General features: G+C 38.8%; 1 protein-coding gene across 1 annotated transcript in view; it reads right to left on the bottom strand.

Moving 5' to 3' along the window:
• Positions 1-10,668, bottom strand: part of LOC120060832 (STIP1 homology and U box-containing protein 1-like) — a 45,344-nt gene extending 34,676 nt beyond the window's left edge. The window contains exon 1 of the mRNA XM_039010251.1: positions 10,329-10,668. Coding sequence (XP_038866179.1) covers positions 10,329-10,668 — 340 coding nt within the window. The remainder of the gene's footprint in view (positions 1-10,328) is intronic.
• Between the last annotated feature and the right edge of the window lie 7,717 nt (positions 10,669-18,385).

Here is an 18,385-nt window from a genome sequence, read left to right as displayed (position 1 = left end):
TTGGTCTGGAGACAAACGGGAGCTGGTCCAGGACACAACGACAGGGGATGGAAAGAACTTGGATTGTGCGCCTCAATACGATAGATCCTAAGGGCCTGAATGAAAAATATAAAATTTCTTGGCTTACTTACCTGATGGGAGGGGGCCTCTCCGGTGCAGTGACATGGGTTATTTGGTGGGGGAGGTGGTGGGGGATTGTGGGAGAGCCGCCCATTATAAATGTTTGTATATTCAATTATTTATTTATGGATTTACTCCTTATATTTTTTTAAGCACTGACCATAAATATGATGGCACTTATTTTTATATTCTTTGATTCCTTAGTGTGATGTGATTTTACCTTTATTTATTTTTTGGATACTTCTATAGCACTTTTAAATTTTAGTGTGGTATGATTTGTACATGGTTGAATAGCCATTGTTTGATAGCACTTATGATTGTCTCTTATTTATTTCGTTTGTTCATTGGGTTGTTCCTCTTAGACCACAGCTCTGAGCTTGGCCCCTGGTCTCTATTTTTGGTTCTGAATCCCTGGTTCTTAACCCAAGCCTTATTTTAAATTCTGATTCTGGTCTTTTTTTATATATATATTTTTTTTAGTCATTATAGTCTTTTTATACATAAGTCTAACCATTTATCCTAAAGGGGTTGCCAGTGCACATCAGATTCATCTGTTATTCTTTTAACCTTACCCTAACATTATTTTTTTTAAATCCACCCATGTGCTTGCTATACTTTATTTTATCTTCTACTACATATTCTTCACTGTTCCCCTTCCCACCTCTAAATCCCATTCATGGATGGTGTCAAATAGCTTCCTCAGGAAAAAAACCCGGAATTACCTCATATGTAATCTTTTATTTGTCTAAGACCTGCACTCATGAATACTTCACTATATAACACCTTTTCTTTGTACTTAATTTTCTCATTCAGAAAAACAGGATGATTCATAATTAGGTCAATATGCCCACACTCATAATACACATTAGGCAACAACTCTGCCCATGCATTTAACACTTCTTTATAAAAATCTGGTATCTTTTCAAACATTTTCCTTTTAAGACCTATCAACAAACCATTATCTTCACATCCACCACTGTCATCCAAATAGACTTTGAAAAAAAAAAAATCCAGCCATAATCTAAGCTGTCATACAAATATTCCTTCACTATTTTTATCCTAATAGCTTTTCTTTTAACATAAATCTACAAGTTTTAAACCTCCATCATAGTCTGCTATCAATGTTTTCTGTTTAATTCTAACACCTTTACCATCCCATATAAAATTTGACACCACATTATTCAATTTATTTAGAACCCACTCTGGCATGTCTAGAACTCCCAAAACATACACAAGTTTAGATGATACCAAAGCATTTACTACAATTATTTTACCTTAACTTTAATTTTCTATTTTTCCAGAAATTCAAAGTTTGCTTGATTTTATTGAGGATCCCTGTCCAAGTTATATCCCTTGCCTCTTTCTCCTCTACACCAATATTTACTCCCAGCACCTTCATAAAATCCTTTGCTACCTTAAATGGAATCTCACACTTATTTGCATTGATATCCCCAAAGAACATAATTTCCGTCTTCTCTATATTAACTTCAGCCCCCGATGCCTTACAATAGATATCTATGATTTTCATAATGCTTTCAATGCTACCTACATCCTTCACATTAAAAGTAGTGTCATCAGCGTACTGATGTATAACACTGACACTACCACCTGGGATTCCAACACCCCTCACCTCTGTCTCCAAGTATTAAAACAGCTAAAGGTTCCGTAGAAACACTGTACAACAGAGCTGACAAAGGACAACCCTGCCTTACTGACCTCTCTATAGGGAAAGTATCTGTTAACCTGTTTGGGCTGCAGGGGCAGTATTGAGTAGCCGGATAAAAGGTGCCCATTTCAAACAGCCTCGTACTCAATTCTTGCTCGTACAATATGCTTATTATTACTATTGGATAGAAAACACTCTAGTTTCTAAAACCGTTTGAATTATATCTGTGTTAAACAGAACTCCTTTTGCAGCAAACTTCCTGACAGGAAGTGGAAAATCTGAAATCGATGCTCTCTTCTAGGGCCTGCCTATAAAGGTCCTTGATATTTATTAGAATACATGCACTTCATACGTCTTCCACTAGATGTCGAAAGGCAGTGAGAAGAAATGGAGTGAATAACTTGATCTGGGGTCGAACAAAAGCTCTTTGTATGACGTGTCACCAGTTTCCTGTTTTCTGGAGAGCGCGTGAAGGGACCTGGATTTGCCTTCTGATAAGCTGAAGTTATGGACGACTAATATCTCCGGCTTTGATTTTATTTGATACGTGACAATATCATCGTAAAGTATGTTTTTTTCAATAGTTTTATTAGATTATTGAAATTTTTTCGGGACGTTAGGCGTGTTGCGTTTCCTTCGTGAACAAACGCAGACGAGCTTAGCGCCACTTCGCTAGCTTTCTGTGCTAATTGACTGGAGAAGAGGACATTCTAAATCCAAACAACGATTGTTCCCGACAGAGGACCCCTTGTACAACATTCTGATGAAAGATCATCAAAAGTAGGACCCATTTTATGATGTTATTTCACATATCTGTCGTACATGTGTACTAGTAGTTTGCGGCCAGGTTTTGGGCACGCTCTCGCCATAACGTAAACTGCATATCGTAATGAAGTTATTTTTAGAATTCTAACACGGCGATTGCATTAAGAACTAGTGTATCTATCATTTCCTATACAACATGTATTTTTTTTGTTATGTTTATGAATAGTTATTTGGTCAGAATATGTGAGTGCCAGAAAAATATCCGGACGTTGTGGGAAAAAGATGCTACGTTAGCACAATGTATAACCACTGATTTCAGCTCTAAATATGCACATTTTCGAACAAAACATAAGTATGTATAACCTGATGTTATAGGACTGTCATCTGATGAAGCTTATCAAGGTTAGTCAAAAATTATATATCTTTTGCTGGTTTGTTACGATCGCTAACTTTTGCTGCTGGGGAATGGCTTGTGTTTCTGGCTATTGTGGTAAGCTAATATAATGCTATATTGTGTTTTCGCTGTAAAACACTTAACCTTTACCGAACCTCAACCCCGTATCCGGGATCACCCCCCACCCCCCACACACTGATTAGCATAGCTAGCATAGCTTCACAAGTAGATAGTAGCATCTAAATATCATTAAATCACAAGTCCAAGACACCAGATGAAAGATACAGATCTTGTGAATAAAGCCACCATTTCAGATTTTTAAAATGTTTTACAGGGAAGACAAAATATGTAAATCTATTAGCTAAACACGTTAGCAAAATACACCACTATTCTAACTCCATCAGTTTCTTACTCCTTCAGGTGCTATCACCAATTCGGCTCAACTAAGATATTGATAGCCAATAACCTATAAAAAAAACCATCAGATGACAGTCTGATAACATATTCATGGTATAGGATAGTTTTTGTTAGAAAAAAGTGCATATTTCAGGTAGAAATCACAGTTTACAATTGCACCGACCATCACAAATCGACTAGAATTACTAGATAGAGCAACGTGTATGACCAATTTACTCATCATAAAACATTTCATAAAAATAGACAAAGCATAGCAATGGAAAGACCCAGTTCTTGTGATTTCAGACCATATTTCAGATTTTCTAAGCGTTTTTCAGCGAAAACACAATAAATCGATAAGTTAGCATACTACATGTGCAAACGTTACCAGAGCATCGATTCCAGCCAAAGAGCGCTATAACGTCAACATCGCCAAAAGATATTAATTTTTTCACTAACCTTCTCAGAATTCTTCCGATGACACTCCTGTAACATCATTTTACAACATACATATACAGTTTGTTCGAAAAGGTGCATATTTAGCCATACAAAACCGTGGTTACACAATAAAAATACTAGGAAATCAAGCCTCAATATGTCTGACGTCATCTATCAGAGTGATCTAGTTTAATTGAAAGCTAATCATATACTTGACTAAAAAATACAGGGTTGACAGGAATCGAAAGACAAATTAGTTCTTAATGCAACCGCTGATTTACATTTGTAAAATTATCCTTACTTTTCAATACAGGGTTCGCCAAGTGAAGCTACACCAAACAAAATGGCGAAATATGCGTTTAAAATATTTCGACAGAACAACAATTTATCATATTAAATATTGCTTACTATGAGCTGTTCTTCCATCATATTCTTGGGCAATGTATCCTTTCTATGTTATAAACGTCTTTTGGTCGATAGATGTCCTCTGTCCTTCGAAATATCCACTAACGATCGAACGGGACCCAAAAACGTGTCCAAAGTTTCAGAGTGCACAACAAAGAAATTCCTCAAAATCGCACTAAACGGATATAATTTCCTATAAAACGGTTTAAATTAACTACCTTATGATGTTTCTAAGTCCTATATCGAATTAAATTACAGACGGATACATTTCAAGTTGATAACCGAGCCTGTGAAAATGGCGTCCGGAGGTCCCTTCCTGCGTAAGGGCGAGCGTCGAAAGGGGGGCTACTCTCACTCCTTGGTCTTTTATAACCTCTGAGAGCTACGGAGAAGGCCCATTCCACTTCTCATTGGTTACTGACATCCAGGGGAAGGCGGGTGCAGTTCGTGTCGTTCCATAGGATAGACAGAGACCTTAAAAACTGATCTGAAACCAGAGCTTCGCTCTCAGACCTTTCACTGTCTGTCATGGATTTCGCTGTAGAAAGAGTTCTGGGTCACCCACAGACATCATTCCAACTTTGTATGAAACTAGAAAGTGTTTTCTTTCCAATAGAATTAATAATATGCATATTGTACGAGCAAGAATTGAGTACTAGGCAGTTTAATTTGGAGACGACAAAATGCTAATTCGGAACAGCACCCCCTGTAGTCGCAAGAAGTTTTAAGAAATCGGAAATATTGGCTGGAATCACAAGATGCCTGTCTTTCATTTGCTGTACACCATGTATTTTTCAAATGTTTTATGATGAGTATTTAGGTATTTGACGTTGGTGTCTGTAATTACTCTGGCTGCTTCGGTGCTATTTCTGATGGTAGCTGTGATGGTAGCTGCAATGTGAAACTGATTTATAGCTCAAATATGCACATTTTTCAAACAAAACATAGATTTATTGAATAACATGTTATAAGACTGTCATCTGAAGTTGTTTCTTGGTTAGTTTGGTTGGTTCTTGGTTAGGTTGGTTGGTTCTTGGTTAGGTTGGTTTTGTGCATGCTACCTGTGCTGTGAAAAATGTCTGTCCTTTTTTGTATTTGGTGGTGAGCTAACATAAATATACGTGGTGTTTTCGCTGTAAAACATTTTAAAAATCGGACATGTTGGCTGGATTCACAAGATGTTTATCTTTCAAATGCTGTATTGGACTTGTTAATGTGTGAAAGTTAAATATTTCTCAAATATATTTTGAATTTTGCGCCCTGCACTTGAGCTGGCTGTTGTCATAAGTGTACCGACCTCGGGCTTGCAGCCAGAAGTTAAAACTACACCTTTTTCATTTGATTAACAACATCTCTAATTGTACAAATTACATCGGCAACATCTCTTCCAGGTTTTCCGTAGGCTTGTGTTGATGTAATAATACTTCCAATCACCTTTTTCATCCTATTAGCCAAAACTTTAGTCAGTATTTTATAATCTGAATTCAGAAGACTAATAGGCCTATAATTTTCTAACTTTAACCTACTGCCTCTATTTTTAAATAAGATGGTTAACATACCAATTGACAGACTCAGGGATTTACTTATTCTCTTCCATATACTGAAAAACCTTCAATAAAATGGGTGCCAAAATATCCACAAAAGCTTTATAGAATTCATTTGTTAAACCATCCAAACCTGGACTTTTATTTCCTTGAGTGTTCTCAATTGCTTTTTTGATTTCCACAATTAATATCTTCATCACACATCATTCTATCTGCCTGAGATACTTTGGCACTGATTTTCTCCAACACTTTTGCTACACACACTTTGTCCACATCATTCTTTTTATAAAGATTTCTGTAAAAGGATTCAACTGAATCTAAGATGTCAACAAAATCATTTACCTTTACACCTTTTTCATTTTCTAATTCTACAATATAACTCTTAAATTGCTTTTGTTTTTCAAGCCCCAGAAAAAAGGAAGTACATTTCTCTCCCTCCAAGGCGTACTGTGCCTTACTCCTAACAATAGCCCCTAAACATTTCTTTTTTTCATAAAACCCTAGCTCTGCATGGATTTTCAAATAGTTCACAACATCATAGTCTGGATCAGCATCAGCCTTTTCAAGTTCATGTAACATCCTATTTCTAAGCATTTTTTCTTTCTGCTTATCTAAACGGTTACGATTTTTAGAGTACCTAATACTCCTGTTTTTTACTTTAACTTTCACTTCCTCCCACCATAAACACACATTCTCTTAACAGTACATTAGACATTTCATCCTCGATACATTCAAAAATTTCCTTTTATATAACTTTCTTCCTTTAACAGACTGGCATTTAAACACCAGACACCTCCCCCCATCTCCACAGCAAAACCTATCTGAAATGACATTACTGCATGATCACTGTATGCTGTAAAAATTATGACATCTTCTGGACCTGTTGTACCACATCTACCTTTGCTAAACATAAATCAATTCTACTTTGTTTTAGTTCATTTAACACCACCTGCCTTCTCAAACTCTCTTCTATTTAAATTTTCAGCCCTCCAAATATCTACAAGATTTTCCTTATTCATTAATTCCCATAAAGCATTTCTAGACGAATCATGTCAAACTATCACATCTCGAGACATCCATTCTAGTACACTTCACGTTAAAATCTCCTACTAGTATACAGTTCTCTGAACACAGTTTTCTTATGTTATTAAACATATCTCTCCTTTCCGATTCAATATTCGAAGCATAAAGATTAATTAGACAAAATGACATTCTTGAACTTTAAACTCAATAACATAAGTCTGCCCTGATTATCTGCATATACCTGCTTGACATTTTGAACCACATTTTTTACCAAAATAGCCACTCCACATGTTTTTTCACTTCTGTGACTACAAAAAATAGCTCAGACCATTTGCTCTTAATCGCCAGCATTTTGGAGTCCGTCCAATTAGTCTCTTAAACACCACGTCTGCTTTAACAGACACCAAAACCTGCTCCAATTTGTTCATATTTATCAAACTGTTCCCATTTAGTGATGCAACATTAATCATTTAACTTTGTATCCGCATGATCAAGCACCTTATCCATACAGGAAACATTAACCTCTTTTTTTAAATAAGCATATCTCTCTACCGTTTCCAGAATCCCCACCAAATCATTAACCTTAGCCCCCTTATCATTTAATTAACTCCGTAATATAAGTCTTCTCTTGCCTTCTTTATTCTAAATTCAAGAAAAACGAAGTACATCTTTCTCCCTCTATCGCATATTGCACTCCTTACAATCGCCGCATAACATTTCTTCTTCTCATATTCATCAAGTGCATCCTTAGCCAGTATATAATCCTCCACCCCATGATCATCATTTGCTATACACTCAAGTTCATATTGAACCTTCTGACGTAGTTCCCTCCTTCTTTTTCAAAAAATAATTCCTCTTAACAGCATATTTTATAGTCAATTCCTTATTTGATTTTCAGCTCCTCCCACCACAACCCCATGTTCTCCTCCATTAACTTGTGAATAGTGGGTGCTGTTTTCACTTTGGGAAAAAATCGTGCCCAATTTAAATGGCCTCGTACTCTATTCTAGATCGTACAATATGCATATTATTATTACTATTGGATAGAAAACTCTCAAGTTTCTAAAACTGTTTGAATTATATCTGTGAGTAAAACAGAACTCATTTGGCAGCAAACTTCGACAGGAAGTGAAAAATCTGAAAACGATGCTCTGTTCCAGGGCCTGCCTATTCAATTGCTTAATATATATGGATTTGGATGCACTGCATACGCCTTCCACTAGATGTCAACAGGCAGTGGAAGGTGGAATTGGGTGTCTAGCTTGATGTGAGGTCGAACAAGAGCTCTTGGAATGAAGTGACCAGAATTTCCTTTCTCTACCTAGGCGCGGGAAGGACATCAGCATTGGCTTCTGAAAAGCGTTTGGTATAGATGGTGGATGTCTCCGGCTCTGATTTGATAGATGTGATAACATCATAAAGTAGTTTTTTTCAACCGAGTTGTATCAGTTTATTCAACGTTTATTGCGACTTTTGGAATTTTCCTTCGCGTCAGAAGATGGGCATGTTCGCGCCACATGGCTAGCTAAGGTTGCTAATTCGACAGGAGAGAAGGACATTCTAAAACCAAACAACGATTTATTCCGGACAAAGGACTCCTTGTACAAGATTCTGATGGAAGCTCAGCAAAAGTAGGAAAAAAATGTTGAGTCCTATTTTCCTCCTTTTTGCGGGCGCTGTCTTGCAATAACGTAAGCTGTTTGTTATGGTAAAGTTATTTTTAAAAATCTAACACGGCGGTTGCATTAAGAACTAGTGTATCTTTCATTTGCTGTCCAACATGTATTTTTTATTAAAGTTTATGATTTCTTTGGTCAGATTAGGTGAGTGAATGGAGATATTGGACAATCTGGTGAATCGATGCTACATATTCACAATGTATAACCACGATTTGCAGCTCAAAATATGCAAATTTTCGAACAAAACATATGTGTATTGTATAACCTGATGTTATAGGACTGTCATCTGATGTTGGTCAAGGTTAGTGATTAATTTTATATATTTTGCGATCGCTACCTTTTGCTGCTGATAAATGCATTTGTGTGTTTGGCTATTGTGGTAAGCTAATATAATGCTATATTGTGTTTTCGCTGTAAAACACGTAAAACATCTGAAATATTGTCTGGATTCACAAGATTATCTTTCATTTGCTGTACACCATGTATTTTTCAAATGTTTTATGATGAGTATTTAGGTATTTCATGTTGCTCTCTGTAATTATTCTGGCTGCTTTGGTGATATGTTGATGGTAGCTGCAATGTAAAACTATGATTTATACCTCAAATATGCACATTTTCGAACAAAACATAAATTTATTGTATAACATGTTATAAGACTGTCATCTGAAGTTGTTTCTTGGTTAGTGACTAATTACTCTATTTGGTCGGTTTTGTGATAGCTACCTATGCGGTAGAAAAATTGTGAAAATATGCGTTTGAGTCTTTTGCTGTTGTGGTTAGCTAATAGAAATACATTGTGTTTTTGCTGTAAAACATTTAAAAAATCGGAAATGATGGCTGGATTCACAAGATGTTTATCTTTCATTTGCTGTATTGGACTTGTGATTTCTTGCATATTATATGATATCCCTGTCGCGCTAGGCTAGTCAGCTTTTTTGATGAGGATCCCGGATCCGGGAGAGAAGCGGTAGAGGTTAACTGCTGTCTTTTGGCCCTCCAAAAACATTCTGATATCATATCAATATAGTTTTCCTCCTCTAGCAAGCTATTATTTAAACACCACAGCCCACCAGATTTAGTAGGTGTCTTTACTCTACAAGAAAATACCAACACAGCACGATCACTTAAAGCATTGAAAACATATTCAGGATCATGTATTAGATGCTGTACATGCTTTCCTGTTAAACAGTAATCAATCCTGCTTTGTTTCACCTTATTTAAAACTATTTGCCTTCTAGAAAAATCCCTCCCAGGGTAACGTTCTCTCCATACATCATGTAAATCATAATCTCCCATAACCGGCAACAGTTCCTTTCATGAGGTGTCAGAGCGGAATTGCACACTGCTCGTCGCATCTAACCGACTTAACCACACATTAAAATCCCCAACCACACATTAAAATCCCCAACCAAAATTGTATTGTCATTACACAGAGCCCGAAATGCCCTGAAAAAAAACCTCCCTCCTTTTCTACATTTAGGGCATACACATTAATTATACGATAGTCAACAGAACCCACTGAGAAATCTACAGCAAGAAGTCGACCTTCATAAGGCGTTCTCACTCTCTGTACATTTTCCACTACCCCCCTTTAAATCAGTATCACCACCCCACATGCACCTACTACCCCATGACTAACAAAACATAGATCTGTCCATACTCTACTCACAAAACCCATAGATACAGGAGACCATTTTGTCTCCTGTGCACATATAATATCTGCATCCGTCAATGCTATTAACATTCAGCTTGTCAGCCCCACTCAACCCACGTCCATTTAAAGAAAATATCTTTATACCCGACATTAGTTAACACAAACATTTGCCATAGATTTCACCTCATTCCTTCAGATATTTGAGCTTCTTACTGCACTTTGTCGATATTCTCTTTTGACTTACTGAAGCCTGAAGCACTCCAATCTATCTCATCCCCTGATCCCATCAGACTGTTAGGAGAAGTTGGAGCATTCCCTTCCCCCACAATAGGTTTGACATTCTGAAGAGTCCCGTCAGGTTGTACATCCTCCATTAGAGGCTCTGTGCATGGGTCCTTGCCACACTCAGCTTTCTGAAAATCGATCTGAGCTCTTCCACATCTCGCATCTTCTCCCTCCACACCCTCTGAATTTAACCATTCTACCGCACTGTCCATACTGGATCCCAGCTCCGTCACCCCCATCTCTGCAGACTTGCTGGGATTTCTCACCCCTTCATGCATCCCACTGATCCCCTCTATCATTCTCCTCTCCCAGATCACTTTCCTCCACACACCCTTCCTCAGATACTGAGCCTCTCTAATTCATTATCGCAAGCTCTTCACCCTTTCACCACATATACAGTTAATTGATTCACATCTTTCTCCCAGGACACTCCCGTGCATAATGCCCCTGCTCCATACATTTGTAACACCTAAATTCAGGGCAATCATGTACTACATGACCAGGCTGAATACAAAGCCTACACACTTTCACCTGCCTGTCATGTATAACCCTGAAATATTCAGCCCCCTCGAGTCTCAAATTTCATTCGAATATGGCAACGATTGGACATTGTTTGAAAATCGTACCTTAGAGAAACGCGTACCGTCTGCAATTTCCGTTCCAGGCCACATTCTCCTCTTGATTGTAGACACTGCTGCGACTCCCCATCCAGTCTATTTATTATATCCTCATCCGAGATATACGTCGGTAAATTCAAAAAGGACACCAGTTCATCATGTGACAAATCCTTCGCCATTACACACGAGTCTTTAATTTTAAATCCATCCATAAGTCTCTCCTTCCCTTTCGCATGACTCATTGTTATCTCATATTTATTCTTCGTTTTAAAACGACACCCCACCACCAAACCGCATACCTCCTTGATCCCCCGTAGCAGCTCCATCATCGTTATCTTGTCCTCCCCAATGATCTCCACCGCCACCGTTAAACTTCTTTAAAATACCCGGGGAACAGCCCGCTCCCCAGCCATCTTTTCTCCTGCCGCACCTCTGCCAGTCTTCATTTCCCCCTTCAAATTCTTCCCAGTAGTCGAAGCCATATCGCCCACTCTTCGGTCCAAATCAGAAACCAATCTCCTACTCACATCCATGCTTCTTTACAAGTCCGTTTGGTCTTTCAAACTTCCCTTAAGGAAATGAAAATACCTTTCCCCTAACAGCGCAAGCTGCTAGGGGGAAAAACCTTCACTAATAATTCCAACAAGAATTGTTTAACAAAAAATCACCAAACAAAAAAAATATTTCTCCCACTCAACAACCAACTTCCTCAATCCCAAAAAGGGGCTTATTCAGGCTGGTATGTCCGTAAGCGAAGGATCAACTCTTGGTACACCATAAAATACTGATAAACAGACATTGCATTTTCACCAATTAGATAAGCAGCTTGAACTTTGGGTCAAAAAGTGGAAGAAAGTACATATACTTTAGCATCAAATGCTGATGAAATAATGCAACAGCACACCCTAGTGGACAAAATGATTACAGCACCTGGTATTCCCAGATGGTCTCCCATCCAAGTACTAACCAGACCCGACCCTGCTTAGCTTCCAAGATCAGACGAGATCGTTTTTTTTTTATATATTTTTTTTATTTATAAAAAAGTTTCAATTACAATATTTTATCAAATGTACAATACACAAAAACCGAGACTAACATAGGCAGGTGAACAATTCACCCCCTATCAAATCAAAACTCAAATAAATAAAATACAACAAACGAATAAAAGCCTAACAAATTCCAATCTCACAAAACAGGAATGTTGAAATCAACTCCCGAACAATGAAAACCAAAAAAATAAACATACCAATACTTTCAAAAAATTATAAGTGATTCTTCCACCATCCACCCTTGAAATCAACCCACTCCCCTCCACAAAAGCTTCATCAAAACATTCCTTTCCATAACAATAAAACACATCTATATGCTTCTTAAACAAAACTACAAAAATATCCCACCCTCCACCTCAAAAAAAGCATAATTCCTCCTACAAAAAATAGCATACCTCACAACTCAAAACAACATTCAACAAACCCACATTAACACCTTCACATTTACCAGACACGCCAAATAACACCAATTCATCCCACATTTTTTCAAAATATCACCCCCCCCAGTTTCTATGTATCATTCAAATCAAATTTATTTTATATAGCCCTTCGTTCATCAGCTAATATCTCAAGTGCTGTACAGAAACCCAGCCTAAAACCCCAAACGGCAAGCAATGCAGGTGTAGAAGCACGGTGGCTAGGAAACTCCCTAGAAAGGCCAAAACCTAGGAAGAAACCTAGAGGAACCAGGCTGAGGGGTGACCAGTCCTCTTCTGGCTGTGCCAGGTGGAGATGTTCATAAATGACCAGCATGGTCAAATAATAATCAGGAATAAATGTCAGTTGGCTTTTCATAGCCGATCATTAAGAATATCTCTACCGCTCCTGCGGTCTCGAGTTGAAAACAGCAGGTCTGGGACAGGTAGCACGTCCGGTGGACAGGTCAGGGTTCCATAGCCGCAGGCAGAACAGTTGAAACTGGAACAGCAGCAAGGCCAGGTGGACTGGGGACAGCAAGGAGTCATCATGCCAGGTAGTCCTGACGCATGGTCCTAGGGCTCAGGTCCTCCAAGAGAAAGAAAGAGCGAAGGAGAGAGAGAATTAGAGAGAGCATACTTAAATTCACACAGGACACCGGATAAGACAGGAGAAGTACTCCAGATATAACCAACTGACCCTAGCCCCCCGACACAAACTACTGCAGCATAAATACTGGAGGCTGAGACAGGAGGGGTCAGGAGACACTGTGGCCCCATCCGATGATACCCCCGGACAGGGCCAAACAGGAAGGATATAACCCCACCCACTTTGCCAAAGCACAGCCCCCGCACCACTAGAGGGATATCTTCAAACACCAACTTACAATCCTTAGACAAGGCCAAGTATAGCCCACAAAGATCTCCACCACAGCACAAGCCAAGGGGGGGCGCCAACCCAGACAGGAAGATCACGTCAGTAACTCAACCCACTCAAGTGACGCACCTCTCCTAGGGACGGCATGAAAGAGCACCAGTAAGCCAGTGACTCAGCCCCTGTAATAGGGTTAGAGGCAGAGAATCCCAGTGGAGAGGGGAACCGGCCAGGCAGAGACAGCAAGGGCGGTTCGTTGCTCCAGAGCCTTTTCCGTTCACCTTCACACTCCTGGGCCAGACTACACTCAATCATATGACCCACTGAAGAGATGAGTCTTCAGTAAAGACTTAAAGGTTGAGACCGAGTCTGCGTCTTTCACATGGGTAGGCAGACCATTCCATAAAAATGGAGATCTATAGTAGAACGCCCTGCCTCCAGCTGTTTGCCTAGAAATTCTAGGGACAATTAGGAGGCTTGTGACATAGCGTACGTGTAGGTATGTACGGCAGCACCAACTCGGAAAGATAGGTAGGCGCAAGCCCATGTAACGCTTTATAGGTTAATAACTTCTCACGAGTCACCATCCCGGATCTGGGAGCACCCTCATCAGTAAAAAAGCTGACTAGCATAGCCTAGCATAGCGCCACAAGTAAATACTAGCATCTAAATATCATGAAATCACAAGTCCAAGACACCAGATGAAAGATACACATCTTGTGAATCCAGCCATTTCTGATTTTTAAAATGTTTTACAGTGAAAACACTATGTATTTCTATTAGCTAACCACAATAGCAAAAGACTCAACCGCATATTTTCACAATGTTTTTACCGCATAGGTAGCTATCACAAATTCGACCAAATAAAGATATAAATAGTCACTAACCAAGAAACAACTTCATCAGATGACAGTCTTATAACAGATTTATTGTATAGCATATGTTTTGTTTGAAAAATGTGCATATTTCAGGTATAAATCATAGTTTTACATTGCAGCCACCATCACAACTCTCACCAAAGCAGCTAGAATAACTAGAGACCAACGTGAAATACCTAAATACTCATCATAAAACATTTATGAAAAATACATGGTGTACAGCAAATGAAAGACAAACATCTTGTGAATCCAGACAATTTCAGATTTTAAGTGTTTTACAGCAAACGCAATATAGCATTATATTAGCTTACTACAGTAGCCAGCCACACAACCACATTCATTCAACGCAACGGTAGCGATAGCGAAAAAAACAGCAAAAGATATACATTTATTCACTAACCTTCACAATCTTCATCAGATGAGTCCTATAACCTCATATTACACAATACATATATGGTTTGTTCGAAAATGTGCATATTTAGCGGTACAAATCGTGGTTTTACAATGTGAATACGTAGCCAAACTGCACAAAATTATCCGGATATATTTCTGACACTCACCTAATCTAATCAAATAACTCATCATAAACTTTAATAAAAAATACATGTTGGACAGCAAATGAAAGATACACTAGTTCTTAATGCAACCGCCGTGTTAGATTTTTAAAAATAACTTTACCATAACAAACAGCTTACGTTATTGCAAGACAGCGCCCGCAAAAAGGAGGAAAATAGGACTCAACATTTTTTTCCTACTTTTGCTGAGCTTCCATCAGAATCTTGTACAAGGAGTCCTTTGTCCAGAATAAATCGTTGTTTGGTTTTAGAATGTCCTCTCCTGTCGAATTAGCAACCTTAGCTAGCCATGTGGCGCGAACATGCCCATCTTCTCCTGACGCAAAGAAAGAAATTCCAAAAGTCGCAATAAACGTTGAATAAACTGATACAACTCGGTTGAAAAACTACTTTATGATGTTTTTATCACATCTATCAAATAAAATCAGAGCCAGAGACATCCACCGTGTATACCGAACGCTTTTCAGAAGCCAATGCTGATGTCCTTCCCGCGCCTAGGTAGAGAAAGGAAATTCTGGTCACTTCATTCCAAGAGCTCTTGTTCGACCTCACATCAAGCTAGACACCCCATTCCACCTTCCACTGCCTGTTGACATCTAGTGGAAGGCGTATGCAGTGCATGCATATCCATAAATATTAAGCAATTGAATAGGCAGGCCCTGGAACAGCATCGTTTTCAGATTTTTCACTTCCTGTCGAAGTTTGCTGCCAAATGAGTTCTGTTTTACTCACATATATAATTCAAAGAGTTTTAGAAACTTGAGAGTTTTCTATCCAATAGTAATAATAATATGCATATTGTACGATCTAGAATAGAGTACGAGGCCATTTAAATTGGGCACGATTTTTCCCCAAAGTGAAAACAGCGCCCCCTATTCACAAGAAGTTAACAGGAAGCCAGTGTAGGGAAGCTAGCACTGGAGTAATATAATCAAATTTCTTGGTTCTAGTCAGGATTCTAGCAGCCGTATTTAGCACTAACTGAAGTTTATTTGGTGCTTTATCCGGGTAGCCGGAAAGTAGAGCATTGCAGTAGTCTAACCAAGAATTAACAAAAGCATGGATACATTTTTCTGCATTTTTGGACAGAATTTCTGATTTTTGCAATGTTACGTAGATGGAAAAAAGCTGTCCTTGAAACAGTCTTGATATGTTCGTCAAAAGAGATCAGGGTCCAGAGTAACGCCGAGGTCCTTCACAGTTTTATTTGAGACGACTTTACAACCAAGATTAATTGTCAGATTCAACAGAAGATCTCTTTGTTTCTTGGGACCTAGAACAAGCATCTCTGTTTTGTCCGAGTTTAAAAGTAGAACGTTTTCAGCCATCCACTTCCTTATGTCTGAAACACAGGCTTCTACCGAGGGCAATTTTGGGGCTTCACCATGTTTCACTGAAATGTACAGCTGTGTATTCATTAATGATATTTTACGGACAAAACTATTTTGCTGACATAGCTAGACTATATATATGTTGAGAACGATTAAATGTCATGGTGGTAACGTCGTTAGCATGTCTACTTTGTGACCGCTAATTTAGGTTTTTCATGTGTCATCCGCATAGCAGTGAAAGTTAACATTATGTTTTCGAATGACATCCCCAAGAGGTAAAATATATACTGAAAACAATAGTGGTCCTGAAACGGAACCTTGAGGAACACCGAAATGTACAGTTGATTTGTCAGAGGACAAACCGGTCACAGAGACAAATTTATCTTTCCGACAGATAAGATCTAAACCAGGCCAGAACTTGTCCGTGTAGACCAATTTGGGTTTCCAGTCTCTCCAAAAGAATGTGGTGATCGATGGTATCAAAGGCAGCACTAAGGTCTAGTAGCACGAGGACAGATGCAGAGCCTCGGTCTGACGCCATTAAAAGGTCATTTACCACCTTCACAATTGCTGTCTGTGCTATGATGAGGTCTAAAACCCGACTGAAGCATTTCGTATACATTGTTTGTCTTCAGGAAGGCAGTGAGTTGCTGCGCAACAGCTTTTTCTAAAATTTGAGAGGAATGGAAGATTCGATATAGGCCGATAGTTTTTTATATTTTCTGGGTCAAGGTTTGGCTTTTTCAAGAGGCTTTATTACTGCCACTTTTAGTGAGTTTGGTACACATCCGGTGGATAGAGCCGTTTATTATGTTCAACATAGGAGGGCCTATTCCAAGTTTAGTTGGAATAGGATGCAGCTTGAAGGTTTAGAGGCCATGATTATTTTCATCATTGTGTCGAGATATAGTACTAAAACACTTAAGTGTCTCTTGATCCTAGGTCCTGGCAGAGTTGTGCAGACTCAGGACAGCTAAGCTTTGGAGGAAGATTTAAAGAGTCCGTAATTTGCTTTCTAATGATCATGATCTTTTCCTCAAAGAAGTTCATGAATTTATTACTGCTGAAGTGAAAGCCATCCTCACTTGGGGAATGCTGCTTTTTAGTTAGCTTTGCAACAGTATCAAAAATAAATTTTGGATTGTTATCTTCCTCAATTAAGTTGGAAAAGTAGGATGATCGAGCAGCAGTGAGGGCTCTTCGATACTGCACGGTACTGTCTTTCCAAGCTACTCGAAGACTTCCAGTTTGGTGTTGCGAATTTCCGTTCAAATTTTCTGGAAGCTTGCTTCAGAGCTCGGGTATTTTCTGTATACCAGGGAGCTAGTTTCTTATGACAAATGTTTTTAGTTTTTAGGGGTGCAACTGCATCTAGGGTATTGCGCAAGATTAAATTGAGTTCCTCAGTTAGGTGGTTAATTAGACGAAAAATGACATTTTGAACTTTAAACTCAATAACATAAGTCTGCCCTGATTATCTGCATATACCTGCTTGACATTTTCAACCACAATTTTTTACCAAAATAGCCACTCCACATAATTTTTTGTAGTCACGGAAGTGAAAAAACATCTCAGACCATTTGCTCTTAATCTCCAGCATTTTGGAGTCCGTCCAATTAGTCTCTTGAAAACACCACATGTCTGCTGTAACAGACACCAAAACCTGCTCCAATTTGTTCATATTTCTCAAACTGTTCCCATTTAGTGATGCAACTTTAATCATTGTTAAAGTATCCAGAAATATAGCCAAAAACAAACATGTCATTTCAAAATAGACTTCTTTTTTCCCGCTCCCATCACCTCCCTAGTTTTGCCAATGATCTCTTATTTCTTGCAAACAACTGAAAATCCTCACTATCTATTTCTTCGTCCGACTCATGACTAGGACTTGGGAGGGGAGCAACATTCAAGCCTTTTGTAAAATGCGCTTTAACAGTGCCATCAACTCCAGTGGACCCAGCCCTCTCCTTGGTTTCATTTTCACACAGGTTTAAAGCAGGTTCAGGCACCTGAGAAGCACCTTGCACCATATCTACCTGTGTATCCAATTCACCAATCATGTGCTGCTGCTCCACTTTTTCAGCAGCAGAGACCAAGACTGCGTCTCGTGTACTGCCAGAAGGCATTACATACTCTCCAAGCATCTCTATAGCCGTCTCTGGAATCACCTGCGACACACTTTCCCTATCACTCTCTTCCTCCCTCTCCATAGCCACACTCCCCTCATATTCTTCAGTAATGAGGTCCATTGTTTGCAGAAATAAGACATAATTTCC

This window comes from Salvelinus namaycush, chromosome 16 (assembly GCF_016432855.1).
Source record: "Salvelinus namaycush isolate Seneca chromosome 16, SaNama_1.0, whole genome shotgun sequence".
NCBI lineage: Eukaryota > Metazoa > Chordata > Actinopteri > Salmoniformes > Salmonidae > Salvelinus > Salvelinus namaycush.
This window is presented reverse-complemented; position numbering and strand designations above follow the sequence as displayed.